Raw genomic sequence first — 26,676 nt, 5'->3', positions numbered from 1 at the left:
ACTGTACAGTATAGCAGCATGTGGTGTATAATATATAGTAACTGTATAACCCTGATAACACAGCAGCTGGATATGTGATATATAAGTTACTGTACAGTATACCAGCATGTGGTGTATAATGTATAGTAACTGTATAACCCTGATAACACAGCAGCTGGATATGTGATATATAAGTTACTGTACAGTATAGCAATCAGAATGTGGTATATAATGTATAGTAACTATATAACCCTGATAGAACAGCAGCTGGATATGTGATATATAAGTTACTGCAGGGGCGGATTAACTTTACCATAGGCCCCGGGCTGTTCACAAAGCCTGGGCCCCACCCCACCCCACTCCACTGTAACTATGGCAGCACTAGCCTTGCGATTATAGTACAGTATAGATAATGTCATGATGTCCTGATTTGTGCAAAATTGCCATTAAAAAACTGTGATTTTTTGGAAATCATGGCGGAAGTGTAGCCAGGAGACAGTACACCACTGAAAGTATAAGTCTTTTTGGGTGGTCATGGGCCCACCAGGAGCTCAGGGCCGCGGGCTGCGCCCAAAACGCCCCTATTATAATCCACTACTGAGTTACTGTACAGTATAGCAATCAGCATGTGGTATATAATGTATAGTAACTATAACCCCCGATAGCTCAGCAGCTGGATATGTGATATATAAGTTACTGTACAGTATAGCAGCATGTGGTATATAATGTATAGTAACTGTATAACCCTGATAACACAGCAGCTGGATATGTGATATATAAGTTACTGTACAGTACAGCAATCAGCATGTGGTATATAATGTATAGTAACTATAACCCCCGATAGCTCAGCAGCTGGATATGTGATATATAAGTTACTGTACAGTATAGCAATCAGCATGTGGTATATAAGGTATAGTAACTGTATAACCCTGATAACTCAGTAGCTGGATATGTGATATATAAGTTACTGTACAACATAGCAATCATCATGTGGTATATAATGTATAGTAACTGTATAACCCTGATAACACAGCAGCTGGATATGTGATATATAAGTTACTGTACAGTATAGCAATCAACATGTGGTATATAATGTATAGTAACTGTATAACCCTGATAACACAGCAGCTGGATATGTGATATATAAGTTACTGTACAGTATAGCAATCAGCATGTGGTGTATAATGTATAGCAACTGTATAAAACTGATAACACAGCAGCTGGATATGTTATATATAAGTTACTGTACAGTATAGCAGCATGTGGTATATAATGTATAGTAACTGTATAACCCTGATAACACAGCAGCTGGATATGTTATATATAAGTTACTGTACAATATAGCAGCATGTGGTGTATAATGTATAGTAACTGTATAACCCTGATAACACAGCAGCTGGATATGTAATATATGTTACAGTACAGTATAGCAGCATGTGGTGTATAATGTATAGTAACTGTATAACCCTGATAACACAGCAGCTGGATATGTGATATATAAGTTACTGTACAGTATAGAAATCAGCATGTGGTGTATAATGTATAGTAACTGTATAACCCTGATAACACAGGAGCTGGATATGTGATATATAAGTTACTGTACAGTATAGCAGCATGTGGTATATAATGTATAGTAACTGTATAACCCTGATAACACTGCAGCTGGATATGTGATATATAAGTTACTGTACAGTATAGCAGCATGTGGTGTATAATGTATAGTAACTGTATAACCCTGATAACACTGCAGCTGGATATGTGATATATAAGTTACTGTACAGTATAGCAGCATGTGGTGTATAATGTATAGTAACTGTATAACCCTGATAACACAGCAGCTGGATATGTGATATATAAGTTACTGTACAGTATAGCAATCAGCATGTGGTGTATAATGTATAGTAACTGTATAACCCTGATAACACTTTCATATAGGAGAGGACAGGTGTATGTCATAAAACGCTAGGCACACAGCTTATATTTTATTTTTATATACTCTTGAACTTATAAGCTGTGTGCCTAGTGTTTTATGACATACACCTGTCCTCTCCTATATGAAAGTGTTGCTTGTTTAGTATGTCACACTATGAGCACCATTGACTTGGCTTTGCCCAGTCCAGTCTGATGCTACACTTTTTTTCTGTCAGAAAAAAAAAGTGTATTAACAGAGGGGACTGGGCCCCTAGAGGCCCGCATAGCACAGCTAGGGGGTGCCCATACATACTTGGAGTCCCGGGCACTCTCTACAAAACTTCCCTGCAGCTGCCGAGTAGCTGCTGCAGCTATGGGGGATGAAGGACCTTTCATGAGGTCACTGGTCATGTGATCGGTGAAAGTGTGTGGGGGGGAATATCGATCTATCTATCTATCAATCACAGCAGGAGCTGTATATAGGAGAACTGGAAGCCCCAGCATGTCTATGTGTCATATATATCACTGCAGGAGCTGTATACAGAGCTGTATATAGCGCTTTTAGTTCTCCTGTATACAGCTCATGCAGAGGAAACACACAGCCGGGACAACTAAGGAGAAGAGACACAGCCGGGACAACTAGGGAGAAAACCCACAGCCGGGACAACCAAGGGGGAAACACACAGCTGGGACAACTAAAAAGGAAACCCACAGCCGGGACAACTAAGGAGGAAACACACAGCCGGGACAACTAAAAAGGAAACCCACAGCCGGGACAACTAAGGAGAAGAGACACAGCCGGGACAACTAGGGAGAAAACCCACAGCCGGGACAACCAAGGGGGAAACACACAGCCGGGACAACTAAGGAGGAAACCCACAGCCGGGACAACTAAGGAGGAAACACACAGCCGGGACAACTAAGGAGGAAACACACAGCCGGGACAACTAAAAAGGAAACCCACAGCCGGGACAACTAAGGAGGAAACACACAGCCGGGATAGCTAAGGAGGGAACCCACAGCCGGGACAACTAAGGAGGGAACCCACAGCCGGGACAACTAAGGAGGAAACCCACAGCCGGGATAGCTAAGGAGGAAACACACAGCCGGGACAACTAAGGAGGAAACCCACAGCCCGGATAGCTAAGGAGGAAACACACAGCCGGGACAACTAAGGAGGGAACACACAGCCGGGACAACTAAGGAGGGAACACACAGCCGGGACAACTAAGGAGGGAACACACAGCCGGGACACAAGCTTATAGGCACACAGCTTATATTTTATTTTTATATACTCTTGAACTTATAAGCTGTGTGCCTAGTGTTTTATGACATACACCTGTCCTCTCCTATATGAAAGTGTGGCTTGTTTAGTATGTCACACTATGAGCACCATTGACTTGGCTTTGCCCAGTCCAGTCTGATGCTACACTTTTTTTCTGTCAGAAAAAAAAAGTGTATTAACAGAGGGGACTGGGCCCCTAGAGGCCCGCATAGCACAGCTAGGGGGTGCCCATACATACTTGGAGTCCCGGGCACTCTCTACAAAACTTCCCTGCAGCTGCCGAGTAGCTGCTGCAGCTATGGGGGATGAAGGACCTTTCATGAGGTCACTGGTCATGTGATCGGTGAAAGTGTGTGTGGGGGAATATCGATCTATCTATCTATCAATCACAGCAGGAGCTGTATATAGGAGAACTGGAAGCCCCAGCATGTCTATGTGTCATATATATCACTGCAGGAGCTGTATACAGAGCTGTATATAGCGCTTTTAGTTCTCCTGTATACAGCTCATGCAGTGATATATATAACACATGGACATGCTGGCGCTTCTAGTTCTCCTATATACAGCTCCTGTCTGTGATATATATAACATATGGACATGCTGAGACCTATAGTTCTCTTATATACAGCTCCTGCAGTGATAGATAGAAATATCTAATCTATCTATCTATCTATCTATCTATCTATCTATCTATCACTACAGGAGCTGTATATAGGAGAACTATAGGTCTCAGCATGTCCATGTGTTATATATATCACAGACAGGAGCTGTATATAGGAGAACTATAGGTCTCAGCATGTCCATGTGTTATATATATCACAGTCAGGAGCTGTATCTGTATATAGGAGAACTATAGGTCTCAGCATGTCCATGTGTTATATATATCACAGACAGGAGCTGTATACAAGAGAACTATAGGTCTCAGCATGTCCATGTGTTATATATATCACAGACATGAGCTGTATCTGTATATAGGAGAACTATAGGTCTCAGCATGTCCATGTGTTATATATATCACAGACAGGAGCTGTATACAAGAGAACTATAGGTCTCAGCATGTCCATGTGTTATATATATCACAGACAGGAGCTGTATACAAGAGAACTATAGGTCTCAGCATGTCCATGTGTTGTATATATCACTGCAGGAGCTGTATACAGGAGAACTAGGACCTCTAGTTCTCCTGTATACAGCTCCTGCTATGTGTATTTAACATGGGCATGCTGGGGCTTCTAGTTCTCCATTATACAGCTCCTGTCTGTGATATACACAACATGGACATACTGGTGCTTCTAGTTTTCTCCTGTATATAGCTTCTGCAATGTGAAACCCGCAGAGATCAGGAGATACGGGAGGAGAAAAATATGCAGCAGCTGCAAATCTTTCCTCGCCTGTATCTCCATGATTTGTTCCTCAAAGGGGCCCACCGAGGTTCTGTCGCCCAAGGGACCACAAAAACCTGGAGCCGGCCCTGGTATATATATATATATATATATATATATATATATATATATACACTGGTGCCTTGGATTACGAGCATAATTCGTTCCAGGGCCGTGCTTGTAATCCAAATCCACTCTTAAACCAAAGCAAATTTTCCCATAAGAAATCACTGATATGCAGACAATTGGTTCCACACCCCAAAAATAATGATTTATTATTCTGAATAACATGTAAAACAGATGAAACAAACATTCAGAAACAGCAGAATCTGTGATATTATAAGTTACTGTACAGTAATGGAGAGGATGGGAAACACAAGGGCTGACAGAGACTGCAGGGAGCATGAAGGAATGAGCAGGGAGATGTGGGCACATACATGCAGCGCTCTCTGTCCCGGGAGAGAGGGGTTACAGCTATGGAGAGATTACCCCCACAGTCCTGTCCCCTGATGTAAGCCCCAGCCTGAAGTGGATCTACCATGATTTGGAAGGTGAGGTAAGACTTCCTGGGTCAGAGTACAGTGCTGTAGACCCCGCTATGCAGACCATGCCCCTCCTCCACTCGCGCTCCAACCCAGTACAGGGAGCTCTTAAACCAAAGCAATGCTCTTAAACCAAGTCACAATTTTGAAAAACTGTGAGCTCTTAAACCAAAACGCTCTTAAACCAAGTTACTCTTAAACCAAGGTACCACTGTATATATATATATATATATATATATATATATATATATATATACACACATACACATATTCACATACATATACACAGCCATATAACATACAGCATATGACACAGTGGGAAATATAAGTCTCTGATACGCTGCTGATTTTGCACCTCCTTCTATGGCCTCATTACCTGGATTACCTGCAGCTATGTGACTTCATTACCTGTATAATAACCCCCTGTCCACACACTCAATCACACTCCAACCTCTCCACCATGGCCAACACCAAAGAGGACACCAGGGATAAAATGGTAGACCTGCACAATGCTGGGATGGGCTTCAGGACAATAGGCAAGCAGCTTGGTGAAAAGGCAAACACTGGCACAATTTTTAGAACATGGAAGAAACACAAGATGACTGTCCATCCCTCCCTCCCTCAGAAAAAGCATTAAAGATGGGTGGTGACCGGGTCTTCCAGCTAACAATGACCTGAAACACATAGCCGGGACAACTAAGAAGGAAACACACAGCCGGGACAACTAAAAAGGAAACCCACAGCCAGGACAACTGAGGAGAAAACCCACAGCCGGGACAACCAAGGGGGAAACCCACAGCCGGGACAACTGAGGAGAAAACCCACAGCCGGGACAACCAAGGGGGAAACCCACAGCCGGGACAACTAAGGAGGAAACCCACAGCCGGAACAACTAAGGAGGAAACACACAGCCGGGACAACTAAGGAGGAAAGCCACAGCCGGGACAACTAAGGAGGAGACCTACAGCCGGGACAACTAAGGAGGAAACCCACAGCCGGGACAACTAAGGAGGAAACACACAGCCGGAACAACTAAGGAGGAAACCCCCAGCCGGGACAACTAAGGAGGAAACACACAGCCGGGACACCTAAGGAGGAAACCCCCAGCCGGGACAACTAAGGAAGAAACCCACAGCCAGGACAACTAAGGAGGAAACACACAGCCGGGACAACTAAAGAGAAGAGACACAGCCGGGACAACTAGGGAGAAAACCCACAGCCGGGACAACCAAGGGGGAAACACACAGCCGGGACACCTAAGGAGGAAACACACAGCCGGGACAACTAAAAAGGAAACCCACAGCCGGGACAACTAAGGAGGAAACACACAGCCGGGACACCTAAGGACGAAACACACAGCCGGGACAACTAAAAAGGAAACACACAGCCGGGACAACTAAGGAGGAAACACACAGCCCGGACAACTAAGGAGGAAACACACAGCCGGGACAACTAAGGAGGAAACACACAGCCGGGACAACTAAGGAGGAAACACACAGCCGGGACAACTAAAAAGGAAACACACAGCCGGGACAACTAAGGAGAAAACACACAGCCGGGACAACCAAGGGGGAAACCCACAGCCGGGACAACTAAGGAGGAAACCCACAGCCGGGACAACTAGGGAGAAAACCCACAGCCAGGACAACTAAGGAGGAAACACACAGCCGGGACAACTAAGGAGGGAACACACAGCCGGGACAACTAAGGAGGAAACACACAGCCGGGACAACTAAGGGGGAAACCCACAGCTGGGACAACTAAGAAGGAAACCCCCAGCTGGGACAACTAAGGAGGAAACCCACAGCCGGGACAACTAAGGAGGAAACCCCCAGCCGGGACAACTAAGGAGAAAACCCACAGCCGGGACAACTAAGGAGGAAACCTACAGCCGGGACGACTAAGGAGGAGACACACAGCCAGGACAACTAAGGAGGAGACACACAGCCCGGACAACTAAGAAGGAAACCCACAGCCGGTACAACTGAAGAGGAAACCCAAAGCTGGGACAATTAAGGAGAAGAGACACAGCCGGGACAACTAAGGAGGAAACACACAGCCGGGACAACTAAGGAGGAAACACACAGCCGGGACAACTAAGGAGGAAACAAACAGCCGGGACAAGTAAGGAGGAAACACACAGCCGGGACAACTAAGGAGGAAACACACAGCCGGGACAACTAAGGAGGAAACCCACAGCTGGGACAACTAGGGAGGAAACCCAAAGCCGGGACAACTAGGGAGAAAACCCACAGCCGGGACAACTAAGGAGGAAACCCACAGCCGGGACAACTAAGGAGGAAACCGACAGCCAGGACAACTAAGGAGAAAACACACAGCCAGGACAACTTAGGAGGAAACACACAGCCGGGACAACTAAGGAGAAAACCCACAGCCGGGACAACTAAGGAGGAAACACAAAGCCGGGACAACTAGGGAGAAAACCCACAGCCGGGACAACTAGGGAGGAAACCCAAAGCCGGGACAACTAGGGAGAAAACCCACAGCCGGGACAACTAAGGAGGAAACCCCCAGCAGGGACAACTAAGGGGGAAACCCACAGCGGGACAACTAAGGGGGAAACCCACAGCCGGGACAACTAAGGAGGAAACACACAGCCAGGACAACTAAGGAGGAAACACACAGCCGGGACAACTAAGGAGGAAACCCACAGCCGGGACAACTAAGGAGGAAACACACAGCCGGGACAACTAGGGAGAAAACCCACAGTCGGGACAACTAAGGGGGAAACCCACAGCTGGGACAACTAAGGAGGAAACACACAGCCAGGACAACTAAGGAGGAAACACACAGCCGGGACAACTAAGGAGGAAACACACAGCCGGGACAACTAAGGAGGGAACACACAGCCGGGACAACTAAGGGGGAAACCCACAGCCGGGACAACTAAGGGGGAAACCCACAGCTGGGACAACTAAGGAGGAAACACACAGCCGGGACAACTAAGGAGGAAACCCACAGCCGGGACAACTAGGGAGGAAACCCAAAGCCGGGAAAACTAGGGAGAAAACCCACAGCTGGGACAACTAAGGAGGAAACACACAGCCGGGACAACTAAGGAGGAAACCGACAGCCAGGACAACTAAGGAGGAAACACACAGCCAGGACAACTAAGGAGGAAACACACAGCCGGGACAACTAAGGAGGAAACCCACAGCCGGGACAACTAAGGAGGAAACACAAAGCCGGGACAACTAGGGAGAAAACCCACAGCCGGGACAACTAGGGATGAAACCCAAAGCCGGGACAACTAGGGAGAAAACCCACAGCCGGGACAACTAAGGAGGAAACAAACAGCCGGGACAACTAAGGGGGAAACCCACAGCCGGGACAACTAAGGAGGAAACACACAGCCAGGACAACTAAGGAGGAAACACACAGCCGGGACAACTAAGGAGGAAACCCACAGCCGGGACAACTAAGGAGGAAACACACAGCCGGGACAACTAGGGAGAAAACCCACAGTCGGGACAACTAAGGGGGAAACCCACAGCTGGGACAACTAAGGAGGAAACACACAGCCGGTACAACTGAGGAGGAAAACCCTCAGCCGCGACAAGTAAGGAGGAAACACACAGCCGAGACAACTACGGAGAAGAGACACAGCCGGGACAACTAAGGAGGAAACACACAGCCGGGACAACTAAGGAGGAGACCCACAGCCGGGACAACTAAGGAGGAGACCCCCAGCCGGGACAACTAAGGAGGAAACACACAGCTGGAACAACTAAGGAGGAAACACAAAGCCAGGACAACTAAGGAGGAAACCTACAGCTGGGAAAAGTAAGGAGGAAACCCACAGCCGAGACAACTAAGGAGAAGAGACACAGCCACGACAACCAAGGAGGAGACCCCCAGCCGGGACAACTAAGGAGAAAACACACAGCTGGGACAAGTAATGGGGAAACCCCGAGCCGGGACAACTAAGGAGAAGAGACACAGCCAGGACAACTGAGGAGGAAACACACAGCCGGGACGACTAAGGAGGAAACCCACAGCCGGGACAACTAAGGAGGAAACACACAGCTGTGACAAGTAAGGAGGAAACCCCGAGCAGGGACAACTAAGGAGAAGAGACACAGCCGGGACAACTAAGGAGGAAAACCCCAGCCGGGACATTTAAGGAGGAAACACACAGTCGGGACAACTAAGGAGGAGACCCACAGCCGGGACAACTAAGGAGAAGAGACACAGCCGGGACAACTAAAGAGAAGAGACACAGCTGGGACAACTAAGGAGGAGAGCCACAGCCAGGACAACTAAGGAGGAAACACACAGCTGGGACAACTAAGGAGGAGACCCACAGCCGGGACAACTAAGGAGGAAACACACAGCCGGGACAACTAAGGAGGAAACACACAGCAGGGACAACTATGGAGGAAACAAACAGCCGGGACAACTAAGGAGGAAACACACAGCCGGGACAACTAAGGAGGAAACCCACAGCCGGGACAACTAAGGACAACTCATTCCTAGTCCCCAGCATGGCTCCCATCTCATTCCTAGTCCCCAGCATGGCTCCTATCTCATTCCTAGTCCCCAGCATGGCTCCCCATCTCATTCCTTGTCCCCAGCATGGCTCCCATCTCATTCCTTGTCCCCAGCATGGCTCCCCATCTCATTCCTGGTCCCCAGCATGGCTCCCATCTCATTCCTAGTCCCCAGCATGGCTCCCATCTCATCCCTAGTCCCCAGCATGGCTCCCATCTCATTCCTAGTCCCCAGCATGGCTCCCATCTCATTCCTAGTCCCCAGTATGGCTCCCCATCTCACTCTTGCCCCCCAGCATGGCTCCCATCTCATTCCTAGTCCCCAGCATGGCTCCCCATCTCATTCCTGGACCCCAGCATGGCTCCCATCTCATTCCTAGTCTCCAGCATGGCTTCCATCTCATTAATAGTCCCCAGCATGGCTCCCATCTCATTCCTAGTCCCCAGCATGGCTCCCCATCTCATTCCTAGTCCCCAGCATGGCTCCCATCTCATTCCTAGTCCCCAGCATGGCTCCCCATCTCATTATTAGTCCCCAGCATGGCTCCCATCTCATTCCTAGTCCCCAGCATGGCTCCCCATCCCATTATTAGTCCCCAGCATGGCTCCCATCTCATCCCTAGTCCCCAGCATGGCTCCCCATCTCATTATTAGTCCCCAGCATGGCTTCCCATCTCATTCCTAGTCCCCAGCATGGCTCTTATCTCATTCCTAGTCTCCAGCATGGCTCCCCATCTCATTTTTCGTCCCCAGCATGGCTCCCATCTCATTCATACCCCCCAGCATGGCTCCCATCTCATTCCTAGTCCCCAGCATGGCTCCCATCTCATTCCTAGTCCCCAGCATGGCTCCCATCTCATTCCTAGTCCCCAGCATGGCTCCCCATCTCATTCCTAGTCTCCAGCATGACTCCCATCTCTTTCCTAGTCCCAGCATGGCTCCTATCTCATTCCTGCCCCCCAGCATGGCTCCCATCTCATTCCTAGTCCCCAGCATGGCTCCCCATCTCATTCCTAGTCCCCAGCATGGCTCCCATCTCATTCCTAGTCCCCAGCATGGCTCCCCATCTCATTCCTAGTCCCCAGCATGGCTCTTCATCTCATCCCTAGTCCCCAGCATGGCTCCCCATCTCATTCCTAGTCCCCAGCATGGCTCCCCATCTCATTCCTAGTCCCCAGCATGGCTCCCATCTCATTCCTAGTCCTCAGCATGGCTCCCCATCTCATTCCTAGTCCCCAGCATGGCTTCCCATCTCATCCCTAGTCCCCAGCATGGCTCCCCATCTCATTCCTAGTCTCCAGCATGACTCCCATCTCTTTCCTAGTCCCAGCATGGCTCCTATCTCATTCCTGCCCCCCAGCATGGCTCCCATCTCATTCCTAGTCCCCAGCATGGCTCCCCATCTCATTCCTAGTCCCCAGCATGGCTCCCATCTCATTCCTAGTCCCCAGCATGGCTCCCCATCTCATTCCTAGTCCCCAGCATGGCTTCCCATCTCATCCCTAGTCCCCAGCATGGCTCCCCATCTCAGTCCTTATCCCAAGCATGGCTCCCCATCTCATTCCTAGTCCCCAGCATGGCTCCCCATCTCATTCCTAGTCCCCAGCATGGCTCCCCATCTCATCCCTAGTCCCCAGCATGGCTCCCCATCTCAGTCCTTATCCCAAGCATGGCTCCTATCTCATTCCTATTCCCCAGCATGGCTCCCCATTTCATTCCTAGTCCCCAGCATGGCTCCCATCTCATTCCTAGTCCCCAGCATGGCTCGCCCTCTCATTCCTAGTCCCCAGCATGGCTCCCATCTAATTCCTAGTCCCCAGCATGGCTCGCCCTCTCATTCCTAGTCCCCAGCATGGCTCCCATCTCATTCCTAGTCCCCAGCATGGCTCCCATCTCATTCCTAGTCCCCAGCATGGCTCGCCCTCTCATTCCTAGTCCCCAGCATGGCTCTCATCTCATTCCTGCCCCCCAGCATGGCTCCCATCTCATTCCTAGTCCCCAGCATGGCTCCCATCTCATTCCTAGTCCCCAGTATGGCTCCCCATCTCATTCCTAGTCCTCAGCATGGCGCCCCATCTCAGTCCTTATCCCAAGCATGGCTCCCATCTCATTCCTAGTCCCCAGCATGGCTCCCATCTCATTCCTAGTCCCCAGCATGGCTCCCATCTCATTGCTAGTCCCCAGCATGGCTCCCATCTCATTCCTAGTCCCCAGTATGGCTCCCCATCTCATTCCTAGTCCTCAGCATGGCGCCCCATCTCAGTCCTTATCCCAAGCATGGCTCCCATCTCATTCCTAGTCCCCAGCATGGCTCTCCATCTCATTCCTATTCCCCAGCATGGCTCCCCATCTCATTCCTAGTCCTCAGCATGGCTCCCCATCTCAGTCCTTATCCCAAGCATGGCTCCCATCTCATTCCTAGTCCCCAGCATGGCTCCCCATCTCATTCCTATTCCCCAGCATGGCTCCCATTTCATTCCTAGTCCCCAGCATAGCTCCCCATCTCATCCCTAGTCCCCAGCATGGCTCCGCATCTCATCTCTAGTCCCCAGCATGGCTCCCCATCTCAGTCCTTATCCCAAGCATGGCTCCCCATCTCATTCCTAGTCCCCAGCATGGCTCCCCATCTCATTCCTAGTCCCCAGCATGGCTCCCCATCTCATCCCTAGTCCCCAGCATGGCTCCCCATCTCAGTCCTTATCCCAAGCATGGCTCCTATCTCATTCCTATTCCCCAGCATGGCTCCCCATTTCATTCCTAGTCCCCAGCATGGTTCCCATCTCATTCCTAGTCCCCAGCATGGCTCGCCATCTCATTCCTAGTCCCCAGCAAGGCTCCCCATCTCATTCCTAGTCCCCAGCAAGGCTCCCCATCTCACTCCTGCCCCCCCAGCATGGCTCCCATCTCATTCCTAGTCCCCAGCATGGCTCCCATCTCATTCCTACTCCCCAGCATGGCTCCCATCCCATTCCTAGTCCCCAGCATGGCTCCCATCTCATTCCTGCACCCCAGCATGGCTCCCATCTCATTCCTAGTCTCCAGCATGACTCCCATCTCTTTCCTAGTCCCAGCATGGCTCCTATCTCATTCCTGCCCCCAAGCATGGCTCCCATCTCATTCCTAGTCCCCAGCATGGCTCCCCGTCCCATTATTAGTCCCCAGCATGGCTCCCATCTCATCCCTAGTCCCCAGCATGGCTCCCCATCTCATTATTAGTCCCCAGCATGGCTTCCCATCTCATTCCTAGTCCCCAGCATGGCTCTTATCTCATTCCTAGTCTCCAGCATGGCTCCCCATCTCATTATTAGTCCCCAGCATGGCTTCCCATCTCATTCCTAGTCCCCAGCATGGCTCTTATCTCATTCCTAGTCTCCAGCATGGCTCCCCATCTCATTTTTAGTCCCCAGCATGGCTCCCATCTCATTCCTGCCCCCCCAGCATGGCTCCCATCTCATTCCTAGTCCCCAGCATTGCTCCCATCTCATTCCTAGTCCCCAGCATGGCTCCCATCTCATTCCTAGTCCCCAGCATGGCTCCCATCTCATTCCTAGTCTCCAGCATGACTCCCATCTCTTTCCTAGTACAGCATGGCTCCTATCTCATTCCTGCCCCCCAGCATGGCTCCCATCTCATTCCTAGTCCCCAGCATGGCTCCCCATCTCATCCCTAGTCCCCAGCATGGCTCCCCATCTCATTCCTAGTCCCCAGCATGGCTCCCCATCTCATTCCTAGTCCCCAGCATGGCTCCCATCTCATTCCTAGTCCTCAGCATGGCTAACCATCTCATTCCTAGTCCCCAGCATGGCTTCCCATCTCATCCCTAGTCCCCAGCATGGCTCCCCATCTCAGTCCTTATCCCAAGCATGGCTCCCCATCTCATTCCTAGTCCCCAGCATGGCTCCCCATCTCATTCCTAGTCCTCAGCATGGCGCCCCATCTCAGTCCTTATCCCAAGCATGGCTCCCATCTCATTCCTAGTCCCCAGCATGGCTCCTATCTCATTCCTGCCCCCCAGCATGGCTCCCATCTCATTCCTAGTCCCCAGCATGGCTCCCCATCTCATCTCTAGTCCCCAGCATGGCTCCCCATCTCAGTCCTTATCCCAAGCATGGCTCCCCATCTCATTCCTAGTCCCCAGCATGGCTCCCCATCTCATTCCTAGTCCCCAGCATGGCTCCCATCTCATTCCTAGTCCCCAGCATGGCTCCCCATCTCATTCCTATTCCCCAGCATGGCTCCTATTTCATTCCTAGTCCCCAGCATAGCTCCCCATCTCATCCCTAGTCCCCAGCATGGCTCCGCATCTCATCTCTAGTCCCCAGCATGGCTCCCCATCTCAGTCCTTATCCCAAGCATGGCTCCCCATCTCATTCCTAGTCCCCAGCATGGCTCCCCATCTCATTCCTAGTCCCCAGCATGGCTCCCCATCTCATCCCTAGTCCCCAGCATGGCTCCCCATCTCAGTCCTTATCCCAAGCATGGCTCCTATCTCATTCCTATTCCCCAGCATGGCTCCCCATTTCATTCCTAGTCCCCAGCATGGCTCCCATCTCATTCCTAGTCCCCAGCATGGCTCGCCATCTCATTCCTTGTCCCCAGCATGGCTCCCATCTAATTCCTAGTCCCAGCATGGCTCTCATCTCATTACTGCCCCCCAGCATGGCTCCTATCTCATTCCTAGTCCCCAGCATGGCTCCCATCTCATTCCTAGTCCCCAGTATGGCTCCCCATCTCATTCCTAGTCCTCAGCATGGCACCCCATCTCAGTCCTTATCCCAAGCATGGCTCCCATCTCATTCCTAGTCCCCAGCATGGCTCCCCATCTCATTCCTATTCCCCAGCATGGCTCCCCATCTCATTCCTAGTCCTCAGCATGGCTCCCATCTCAGTCCTTATCCCAAGCATGGCTCCCCATCTCATTCCTAATCCCCAGCATGGCTCCCCATCTCATTCCTAGTCCTCAGCATGGCGCCCCATCTCAGTCCTTATCCCAAGCATGGCTCCCATCTCATTCCTAGTCCCCAGCATGGCTCCCCATCTCATTCCTATTCCCCAGCATGGCTCCCATTTCATTCCTAGTCCCCAGCATAGCTCCCCATCTCATCCCTAGTCCCCAGCATGGCTCCGCATCTCATCTCTAGTCCCCAGCATGGCTCCCCATCTCAGTCCTTATCCCAAGCATGGCTCCCCATCTCATTCCTAGTCCCCAGCATGGCTCCCCATCTCATTCCTAGTCCCCAGCATGGCTCCCATCTCATTCCTAGTCCCCAGCATGGCTCCTCATCTCAGTCCTTATCCCAAGCATGGCTCCCCATCTCAGTCCTTATCCCAAGCATGGCTCCCCATCTCATTCCTAGTCCCCAGCATGGCTCCCCATCTCATTCCTAGTCCCCAGCATGGCTCCCATCTCATTCCTAGTCCCCAGCATGGCTCCCCATCTCATTCCTATTTCCCAGCATGGCTCCTATTTCATTCCTAGTCCCCAGCATAGCTCCCCATCTCATCCCTAGTCCCCAGCATGGCTCCGCATCTCATCTCTAGTCCCCAGCATGGCTCCCCATCTCAGTCCTTATCCCAAGCATGGCTCCCCATCTCATTCCTAGTCCCCAGCATGGCTCCCCATCTCATTCCTAGTCCCCAGCATGGCTCCCCATCTCATCCCTAGTCCCCAGCATGGCTCCCCATCTCAGTCCTTATCCCAAGCATGGCTCCTATCTCATTCCTATTCCCCAGCATGGCTCCCCATTTCATTCCTAGTCCCCAGCATGGCTCCCATCTCATTCCTAGTCCCCAGCATGGCTCGCCATCTCATTCCTAGTCCCCAGCATGGCTCCCATCTAATTCCTAGTCCCAGCATGGCTCTCATCTCATTCCTGCCCCCCAGCATGGCTCCCATCTCATTCCTAGTCCCCAGTATGGCTCCCCATCTCATTCCTAGTCCCCAGTATGGCTCCCCATCTCACTCCTGCCCCCCAGAATGGCTCCCATCTCATTCCTAGTCCCCAGCATGGCTCCCATCTCATTCCTAGTCCCCAGCCTGGCTCCCATCTCATTCCTAGTCCCAGCATGGCTCCTCTTCTTGGAGCAGGAAGTGTGTTGCACCCTCCCGGACAGCCTCCCTCCACCTGCTTCCTATCCAGTTATCCAGCATCTCCATATGATGTCTCCTCCACCTTCTTGCATATAATGCCATATTATTATAGGGGTAGCTCACACTGAAACGTTTGCTGAATAAAATAGTCTTTGTCTGGATAAGGCGGTGGTCTGCTTATAGGGGGGCAGCTTCCATAGATCATAATGGAATTCATCATGGAAATAATCATTCATAGGGAATTTGGTTTAGATGGGGGGGTCTGAAAGGGTAGGTGGTCATCTCCGGAGGTTTAGTAACATTACATTATAATCGCGTATAAACCTGCCTGCAAGGGGACGGCGCCATGTCCAATGGGATTCATCTCCCATAGCCCTCTCTGTCCTGGTGTTCTTTTTCATGCACCAGGAAGCTCTGGAAGAACAGGATGAGCATGGAGATATTATATGACTGCACATGGTCCCACCTCCAAAATGGCGGCCTACACCGTGTCATTATAAGGTTTTCAGCTTTTTGGAAGGAGGGATAATTAAAGGGGTTATCCAAAAAAATAAACATTATCCCCTATCCACAAGGTTGGTGACAACTAGCTGCTCATTCACCCGCTCCACTTACTGGACTCCCAAACTAACTGGAGTGATGGTCGAACATACGCCCTGCGCTCCATTAAGGGGTTAGCTGACCTTCATAAGCAGCGATCGGACACCCACCGATTTGCTAGTTGTCACCTATCTGTAAAAGTGTATCCTGGGATAATCCCTTTAAGGAGCCACATTGCTGCCCTTAGTGACCGCCATGTCAGAGAATGAAAGCTGCAATATGATTGGCCGCCATGACACTCACCGGTGAAGAAGCCGTCCTGCCCCAGGAAGTCTTTCTTCATGACGGCCTGATGGACCAGCTGCTCCAGGGACACGGGGTCCGAGCGTCCCGGGGGAGGGGTGTGCAGCAAGTCTGGAGCTTCTGTCACTTCATCGTCCAGCAAGGGCAGACCTAAGGGAGGAAGAGGAACACAGCGTGACTCCACCATAAACTACAGACACAACATAGCAACCAATCACATCACAGCTTTCATATTCTATCCTGCATTGGGGACATGTAAGCTGGAATATGATTGGTTTCTATACAGAAACTCCTCCCCTTCTTCTACTTTCATAGTAACACGGCACAGTGGTAACCCATAGCAACCAATCATATTAGACAACAAAGTGCTGGTTGGCTGCATGTGCTAGTTTACCATAGCAACCAATCACATGACAACATTTTATAACATGAAACTCCATAGCAACCAATCATATCAGACAACAAAGTGCAGTGGTTGAACATAGCAACCAATCACATGGCAGCTTCCATTTTATAACATGAAACTCCATAGCAACCAATCATATCAGACAACAAAGTGCAGTGGTTGACCATAGCAACCAATCACATGGCAGCTTCCATTTTATAACATGAAACTCCATAGCAACCAATCATATCAGACAAAAAAGTGCAGTAGATGACCATAGCAACCAATTATATGACAGTTTTTATTTTATAACCTTAACTCCTCCTACTTCTCTATTTTCATAGTAAGCAAGCAAAGTAACGGCTCATAGCAACCAATCATATAGCAGACACAGTGCAGTAGTTGGCCATAGCAACCAATCATATAGACATGGTGCAGTAGTTGGCCATAGCAACCAATCATATAGACATGGTGCAGTAGTTGGCCATAGCAACCAATCATATAGCAGACACAGTGCAGTAGTTGGCCATAGCAACCAATCATATAGACATGGTGCAGTAGTTGGCCATAGCAACCAATCATATAGCAGAAACAGTGCAGTAGTTGGCCATAGCAACCAATCATATAGCAGACACAGTGCAGTAGTTTTCCATAGCAACCAATCATATAGCAAACATGGTGCAGTAGTTTTCCATAACAACCCATCATATAGCAGACATGGTGCAGTAGTTGGCCATAGCAACCAATCATATTGCAGCTTTCATTTTCTAGCCTATATTTGGAGAATGTAGGCTGGAAATCTGATTGGCTGATATGGGTAAACTCCTCCCACTCCTCTATTTCCTTATAAATACAGCACAGTAGTAGACCATAGCAACCAATCATATTACAGCTTTATTTTCCCAACCTGTATTGGGAGAATGTAAGCTGGAATCTGATTGGTTACTACGTGGAAACTGCTTCCACTCCTCTAGTCCCATGTATATATTAATAGTGTATACGGCGAGCAGTTTAGCTATATGGAGTGCGGAGGTAGTAGTCCCACCCAGGCTATGCTGCCCTAAGGGGGCCCAGTACTATGCATGGCACACAGGCCCCTGTGGTGAGGACCCTGTTATACAAAGAGCTGCAGGTTACCTATAGAATGAGGGAGCTGATGTTTTGTAGGTGACAACCTTTGGTGAGATTATAGACAGCTGGTTGTCATGAGGCACCGTCCGCCTTGAGCCTCCAGCTCCTATGTCAGGTACACATGTTACTAGTTGCTAGCGGCATTCCATGTTAAACCCTTATAAGACGACTATGATCAGTGATCAGCTGAGAACTACCCCTAAAATCAATGGCCTGCAGATGGCGCTGCCTGAGCCATCTTCTGTTGGGCCACTTGATATTGCTATTCAAGTCCCAAGTTGGTGAAAATGTTGGCAAGTCCCTTTAAGGAATTCAGGAAAGCTGTGTGACATCCCATTCGGTAGCCATATTGTTTTTCACCCATCTTTCCCAGAAACAGATACAGGTCAGATATGACCGGATAGAATTCATCATCTGGAGGATGACTCACGGACTTGTATATAGATATAATCCGGGGGTCTGATTTGTGGATGTAAATGCCCTTTAAATAGAGGTTGGGCCTACAAAATGTCTGCCGCCGAGGTGTGCAGGTGCTGCGTGCCCTGCGTGATCTCATGGCACGCACATAGATGTCATATTATATAACGTAATGCCATCTAACACACTGTCTCGTAATATCGTATAATGTCATGGGCATAATGGCGAGTGGGGGGCACAGGAAGACGGTGTAATGACGGAAGAGGAAGGTGGAGGCGGCAGCATGACTGAGCACCCAGGATGTAATGGAGGTGACAGATTGGGGATAAACCCCCCATAGATGGGAGATACCCCAACTCCTGGGCGCCAGGACCACGGAGACAGGCACGTTACACCGTCTGCTCCTGGTGTACACAGCCGCGATTAACCCTCTCCTCCCTGCACTCAGGCCTCCCCCAGCAACCACATGCAGCCAACCAGGCAGAGCGCAGGGCTGGTGTGCAGCAACATGGCACCCGCCAGCCTTCTGTATACGCATCCACAGGCTCTGTATGTTCTGTACACCGTAGCGTCTCCTCCATCCAGCCAACGCCAGGCGAGCATGCAGCGGGACGCACACGGGCACAAACAATAGAAGGCACTGGCCCTTTTGTTTTTTTTTTCATGTACGTTGCATTTGCCGTATCCTATATACAATGCATGCTCCTATATAAGCCTATACCGTAATATACACTCCTCCTCATCATTACATTCCAGATCCATAAAAAATTATTGGGGCTAAAGACGTCTCCCCATAAATATGGAGGTTATATGTGAGACATGGACGGTTCCCATCTGCGGATGATGTTACCCCCAGGTCATTCCATCTTCCCCTATACATCCCCCATCCACCCTATAGGTGATATATGGAGCCCATGCACAGCGCTGTCACTGCAGCAGCCCCCAGCCATGCCGCTCACCTTTTACAGCAGCCAGGAGCAGTACGATGACGGAGGAGACGGCTTCCACAGCCCGCATCCTGCCCTGCAGATCTACCCCAGACAGGGCTCTTCTCTCAGTCTCTGTGTATCCCGGGAGATGGAGCAGATCTGGTCCCTGGCTGCGCCGTCTGCTTAAGGATGCTGCGCTGCTCCGGCAAACATACACCTCCTTGTGTCTTATGGGAAAGGTGCAGCTCTCTCTCTCCCACCTACAAGATAAAGCCCCCCTCCCTCTCCTGTCCCCACTCTTGTGGGGGGGTGTATGGGGGGGTGTCTGGCTCCCCTCTTTGCAGAGATGCCAGTCCTGCAGGGTGCTGCTATGTGGGGTCTGACAGCTGAAGGTGATTCTTTACCCGAGAGCTGAATCAATAGACTTTTAGGAGGGGAGAGGAGGGTGGGGGAGGGAGGGAACAGGAAACGTGCGGCCAGATGGGACCCAGACAAAATCTTGTCCCCCCTGGGGATAGGGGCAGAGGTGTTGACGTTAACCCTTTAGGTGGCCAATTAGCATATAATAGTCATTGTTCTCCTTGCATTGATTATGGATGGTGGGCACTTGCTGCTGCTGCTGCTGCATCATCCTCCTCCCCCTCCCTCCGGGCCCCAGGCTTTATTATGTGCCCTGTAAATAAAGGGAGCTTAGCCTATTATTACAGCTGGGAGATCACCATTGCTCGGGCTGAGAGCTTTTCTCTTGCCCTCATAGGAAGGATGACCATTGAGGCAGAAAGCTGCCGCTTCATTCAGTGCCAGCCGGGGGCTTTCTGCAAGATGCCAGCAAGAAGCCCGAATCCAGACCCGGCCCCCCGGTGCAAGGTACACAGCCTCATCATCACTGACACTGAGGGACAGGACAGGTGGACTACTCCCTCATCATCCCTCATCCTCTGCTCAGCTACAGACACTAGGAATGAGAACCAGCATGGGTAGAAGGGATGGTAGGGGTAGTAGTCCTGTAGGAGCAGTATATATAGAGGATCAGCACTAGGACTGGTGGACTACTCCCTCATCCTCTGCTATAGAGAGTAGGAAAGAGAACCAGCATGTGTAGCAGGGATTGTAGGAGTAGTAGTCCTGTAACTGCAGGATATTCAGAGAATCAGCACCAGGACTGGCAGACAGCTTCTCATTCTCTGCTCAATGCTGAAGGGACCAGGACCAGCTTGGGCACAGGGTATTCTTGGAGTTGTAGTCCTGTAGTTCCAGAGGAATAATGGGACCAGGACCAGCACTGGTGAACAGCTCCTCATCATCTCCTCTGCTCAGCACTAGGAGGATTGTAGGAGTAGTAGTCCTCCAAATCGTAGGATGCTGACGGGTTCAGCACCAGAACAGCTCACTCACTGAGGGGTTAGAATAATCCAAGGCCAATGGAAAGGAGCACAGCAGGGGGAGCTGTGATGGCCGGGATCAGCACCAGGACTGGTGGACAGCTCCCTCATTCCCTGACAATATTCTGGGAGTAGTAGTCCTCCAGTTGTAGGTGATCGCTGGGATCAGCACCAGGACTGGTGGACAGCTCCCTCATTCCCTGACAATATTCTGGGAGTAGTAGTCCTCCAGTTGTAGGTGATCGCTGGGATCAGCACCAGGACTGGTGGACAGCTCCCTCATTCCCTGACAATATTCTGGGAGTAGTAGTCCTCCAGTTGTAGGTGATCGCTGGGATCAGCACCAGGACTGGTGGACAGCTCCCTCATTCCCTGACAATATTCTGGGGGTAGTAGTCCTCCAGTTGTAGGTGATCGCTGGGATCAGCACCAGGACTGTAGGACAGCTTCCTCATCCCCTCAGCTCAGTAGGGGACACATAACATGCTGGGAGTAGTAGTCCTCCACTGATGGGATGAGCACCAGGACCGGTGGACAGCTCCCTCATTCCCTCAGCTCAGTAGGGGACACATAACATGCTGGGAGTAGTAGTCCTCCACTGATGGGATCAGCACCAGGACACGTGGACAGCTCCGTCAGCTCAGTAGGTGGCACATAACATGCTGGGAGTAGTAGTCCTCCACTGATGGGATCAGCACTAGGACACGTGGACAGCTCCCTCAGCTCAGTAGGTGGCACATAACATGCTGGGAGTAGTAGTCCTCCAATGATGGGATCAGCACCAGGACACGTGGACAGCTCCCTCAGCTCAGTAGGGGGACACATAACATGCTGGGAGTAGTAGTCCTCCACTGATGGGATCAGCACTAGGACTGTAGGACAGCTCCCTCATCCCCTCAGCTCAGTAGGTGACACATAACATGCTGGGAGTAGTAGTCCTCCACTGATGGGATCAGCACTAGGACTGGTGGACAGCTCCCTCATCCCCTCAGCTCAGTAGGTGGCACATAACATGCTGGGAGTAGTAGTCCACAGGATTTGCTTCTAAGTCAACATCAGGAAAGTCCTTTTATTATAATAAAGAACCAATATGTTTAGAGGGCAGGAGGACTGTGGGCATGCTGGTACTTGTAGTACCTGTGCCCAGCACTGCACTGGTCTGCTGGTAAGAGGCAGCATAGTAGAGATCATGTAGAGAATGGCAGGAGCCCCTGCTGTACCCCAATAGCTGCAAACTCAGCATCAGGAGTGATGGACTAAGGGGAACTGCAAGAACCAGCATGACCAGGGGCTAGAGATGATGGAGGAGCATGCTGGGACTACTCGTCCCCACTAGCCAGAGCATCTGCGGATCCGCAAAAGCAAAGGAATTATGCAGGTGGCATCTCCAAGATAAACGATGGCCTGAGGCTTCTGGGGATGCCAGGATATACTGGGACTTGTAGTTCTCCACAGCCTCCTTAATATGAATGATACTACAAGAATCAGCACAGCTACAGAGGACTGAGATCTGCTGGGACTGTTAGTTCTCCACTCACCTAGTAACCGTACTGCCCCATCATGGACGCACGGATCACACTGCACAGGTGGAACTACTCAGAAGGGGAAGGTATGCTGGGACTTATAGTCCTTCAACAATCGTATCGCTATTTGTGGGCTAACAGGTGGAGCTGTAGAGGAGAGAAAGCCATGCTCCAGTAGCCGTCACCAGGATCAGGCCTCACACTCGGAGGCTGTAGTGGCAGTCAGGGCATGCTGGGACTATTAGTCCTTCTTTAACAATAGTCTCACAAGGATCAGGCCTTGTAGAGATGGTCAGGACATGCTGGGACTATTAGTTCTCCAGTACCCACACTTTTATTAGATCAGGCCTCACACCTGGAGGCTGCAGATACACAGGCATGCTGGGACTATTAGTTCTCCAGTATCCACACTTTTATTAGACCCGGCCTCACACCTGGAGGCTGCAGATACATGGGCATGCTGGGACTATTAGTTCTCCAGTATCCACACTTTTAATTAGACCCAGCCTCACACCTGGAGGCTGCAGATACACAGGCATGCTGGGACTATTAGTTCTCCAGTATCCACACTTTTATTAGACCCAGCCTCACACCTGGAGGCTGCAGATACATGGGCATGCTGGGACTATTAGTTCTCCAGTATCCACACTTTTATTAGACCCAGCCTCACACCTGGAGGCTGCAGATACAAAGGCATGCTGGGACTATTAGTTCTCCAGTATCCACACTTTTATTAGACCCGGCCTCACACCTGGAGGCTGCAGATACATGGGCATGCTGGGACTATTAGTTCTCCAGTATCCACACTTTTAATTAGACCCAGCCTCACACCTGGAGGCTGCAGATACACAGGCATGCTGGGACTATTAGTTCTCCAGTATCCACACTTTTATTAGACCCAGCCTCACACCTGGAGGCTGCAGATACATGGGCATGCTGGGACTATTAGTTCTCCAGTATCCACACTTTTATTAGACCCAGCCTCACACCTGGAGGCTGCAGATACAAAGGCATGCTGGGACTATTAGTTCTCCAGTATCCACACTTTTATTAGACCCGGCCTCACACCTGGAGGCTGCAGATACATGGGCATGCTGGGACTATTAGTTCTCCAGTATCCACACTTTTAATTAGACCCAGCCTCACACCTGGAGGCTGCAGATACACAGGCATGCTGGGACTATTAGTTCTCCAGTATCCACACTTTTATTAGACCCGGCCTCACACCTGGAGTCTGCAGATACACAGGCATGCTGGGACTATTAGTTCTCACACAGCCAGCCCCTCAGAGGATCAGCCCCGCAGCACCACAGTGTGATGATATATTTTACAGCCCAGGGCTCCTGGCATGGGAGGAGGCTTCCTGTGATGAGTAAGGCATGCTGGGACTTATAGTTCTACAATGAAGCAGTCCAGGCCTGGCGTGGTGAGAGGCTGCAGCTCCCCTCCCTGTGTTTTGCATGTGATGGATATTGATGATCTCCTGCTCCCATGGCTTCTCCTTTGTCCACAGTGTTACCTCTGTCTCCCCCTCCCTTCTCTGTGTCTTCTCCTCCATCACTCCTTACCTCCTGCACCCCCTGCGCTCTCTCCATCTCTCTCCTCCCCCTCTCTCCTCCCTACTCTCTGCATTGCAGGCTCTGCTGGGCACTGCGAGGGGAGAGAGCACAATCAATATTAACATCATCAGAGAGAGGATGAGGAGCGAGACCCCCACACAGGAGAGAGACAGCGGAGGAGACCCCCACACAGGAGAGACAGCAGAGGAGACCCCCACACAGGAGAGGGACAGCAGAGGAGACCCCCACACAGGAGAGAGACAGCGGAGGAGACAGCCTGAGAGAGGGGGCCGAGACCCCACACAGGAGAGAGACAGCAGAGGAGACCCCCACACAGGAGAGAGACAGCAGAGGAGACCCCCACACAGGAGAGGGACAGCGGAGGAGACAGCCTGAGAGAGGGGGCCGAGACCCCACACAGGAGAGAGACAGCAGAGGAGACCCCCACACAGGAGAGGGACAGCAGAGGAGACCCCCACAGAGGAGAGGGACAGCGGAGGAGACCCCCACACAGGAGAGAGACAGCAGAGGAGACCCCCACACAGGAGAGAGACAGCGGAGGGGACCCCCACACAGGAGAGAGACAGCAGAGGAGACAGCCTGAGAGAGGGCGCCCAGACCCCACACAGGAGAGACAGCGGAGGAGACCCCCACACAGGAGAGACAGCAGAGGAGACCCCCACACAGGAGAGGGACAGCAGAGGAGACCCCCACACAGGAAAGAGACAGCAGAGGAGACCCCCACACAGGAAAGAGACAGCAGAGGAGACCCCCACACAGGAGACAGACAGCGGAGGAGACCACCACACAGGAGAGAGACAGCAGAGGAGACCCCCACACAGGAGAGAGACAGCGGAGGAGACCCCCACACAGGAGAGACAGCAGAGGAGACCCCCACACAGGAAAGAGACAGCAGAGGAGACCCCCACACAGAAGAGAGACAGCGGAGGAGACCCCCACACAGGAGAGACAGCAGAGGAGACAGCCTGAGAGAGGGCGCCCAGACCCCACACAGGAGAGACAGCGGAGGAGACCCCACACAGGAAAGAGACAGCAGAGGAGACCCCCACACAGGAGAGAGACAGCAGAGGAGACCCCCACACAGGAGAGAGACAGCAGAGGAGACCCCCACACAGGAGAGGGACAGCGGAGGAGACCCCCACACAGGAGAGAGACAGCAGAGGAGACCCCCACACAGGAGAGGGACAGCGGAGGAGACCCCCACAGAGGAGAGAGACAGCGGAGGAGACCCCCACACAGGAGAGAGACAGCGGAGGGGACCCCCACACAGGAGAGAGACAGCGGAGGGGACCCCCACACAGGAGAGAGACAGCAGAGGAGACAGCCTGAGAGAGGGGGCCCAGACCCCACACAGGAGAGAGACAGCGGAGGAGACCCCCACACAGGAGAGGGACAGCGGAGGAGACCCCCACACAGGAGAGAGACAGCAGAGGAGACCCCCACACAGGAGAGGGACAGCAGAGGAGACCCCCACACAGGAGAGGGACAGCGGAGGGGACCCCCACACAGGAGAGAGACAGCAGAGGAGACCCCCACACAGGAGAGGGACAGCGGAGAGGACCCCCACACAGGAGAGAGACAGCAGAGGAGACCCCCACACAGGAGAGGGACAGCAGAGGAGACCCCCACACAGGAGAGAGACAGCAGAGGAGACCCCCACACAGGAGAGAGACAGCGGAGGAGACCCCCACACAGGAGAGAGACAGCAGAGGAGACCCCCACACAGGAGAGGGACAGCAGAGGAGACCCCCACACAGGAGAGGGACAGCGGAGGGGACCCCCACACAGGAGAGGGACAGCGGAGGGGACCCCCACACAGGAGAGGGACAGCGGAGGGGACCCCCACACAGGAGAGGGACAGCAGAGGAGACCCCCACACAGGAGAGGGACAGCGGAGGAGACCCCCACACAGGAGAGGGACAGCGGAGGGGACCCCCACACAGGAGAGAGACAGCGGAGGGGACCCCCACACAGGAGAGAGACAGCAGAGGAGACAGCCTAAGAGAGGGGGCCCAGACCCCACACAGGAGAGGGACAGCGGAGGAGACCCCCACACAGGAGAGAGACAGCAGAGGAGACCCCCACACAGGAGAGAGACAGCGGAGGAGACCCCCACACAGGAGAGAGACAGCAGAGGAGACCCCCACACAGGAGAGGGACAGCAGAGGAGACCCCCACACAGGAGAGAGACAGCAGAGGAGACCCCCACACAGGAGAGAGACAGCGGAGGAGACCCCCACACAGGAGAGAGACAGCGGAGGAGACCCCCACACAGGAGAGGGACAGCAGAGGAGACCCCCACACAGGAGAGACAGCAGAGGAGACCCCCACACAGGAGAGAGACAGCAGAGGAGACCCCCACACAGGAGAGGGACAGCAGAGGAGACCCCCACACAGGAGAGGGACAGCGGAGGGGACCCCCACACAGGAGAGGGACAGTGGAGGGGACCCCCACACAGAAGAGAGACAGCAGAGGAGACCCCCACAGAGGAGAGAGACAGCAGAGGAGACCCCCACACAGGAGAGGGACAGCGGAGGGGACCCCCACACAGAAGAGAGACAGCGGAGGGGACCCCCACACAGGGGAGAGACAGCAGAGGAGACCCCCACACAGGAGAGAGACAGCAGAGGAGACAGCCTGAGAAAGGGGGCCCAGACCCCACACAGGAGAGAGACAGCGGAGGAGACCCCCACACAGGAGAGGGACAGCAGAGGAGACCCCCACACAGGAGAGGGACAGCAGAGGAGACAGCCTGAGAGAGGGGGCCCAGACCCCACACAGGAG

The 26,676-nt window shown here is 51.8% G+C and overlaps 1 protein-coding gene across 2 annotated transcripts in view; it reads right to left on the bottom strand.

The window, feature by feature from the left end:
• SEZ6L2 (seizure related 6 homolog like 2) overlaps window positions 1-19,496 on the bottom strand; it is a 56,990-nt gene extending 37,494 nt beyond the window's left edge. For both annotated transcript variants that reach the window (XR_011364472.1, XM_069982266.1), the window contains exons 1-2: window positions 19,437-19,496; window positions 16,545-16,694 (exon numbers count right to left, since the gene is read on the bottom strand). Coding sequence is in view for 1 of the 2 variants with exons in the window: in XM_069982266.1 (XP_069838367.1) it covers window positions 16,545-16,694; window positions 19,437-19,494 (208 nt within the window). In the remaining variant the exon portion in view is untranslated. The remainder of the gene's footprint in view (window positions 1-16,544; window positions 16,695-19,436) is intronic.
• Between the last annotated feature and the right edge of the window lie 7,180 nt (window positions 19,497-26,676).

Source organism: Dendropsophus ebraccatus, chromosome 9, assembly GCF_027789765.1.
Source record: "Dendropsophus ebraccatus isolate aDenEbr1 chromosome 9, aDenEbr1.pat, whole genome shotgun sequence".
Classification (NCBI taxonomy): domain Eukaryota; kingdom Metazoa; phylum Chordata; class Amphibia; order Anura; family Hylidae; genus Dendropsophus; species Dendropsophus ebraccatus.
This window is presented reverse-complemented; position numbering and strand designations above follow the sequence as displayed.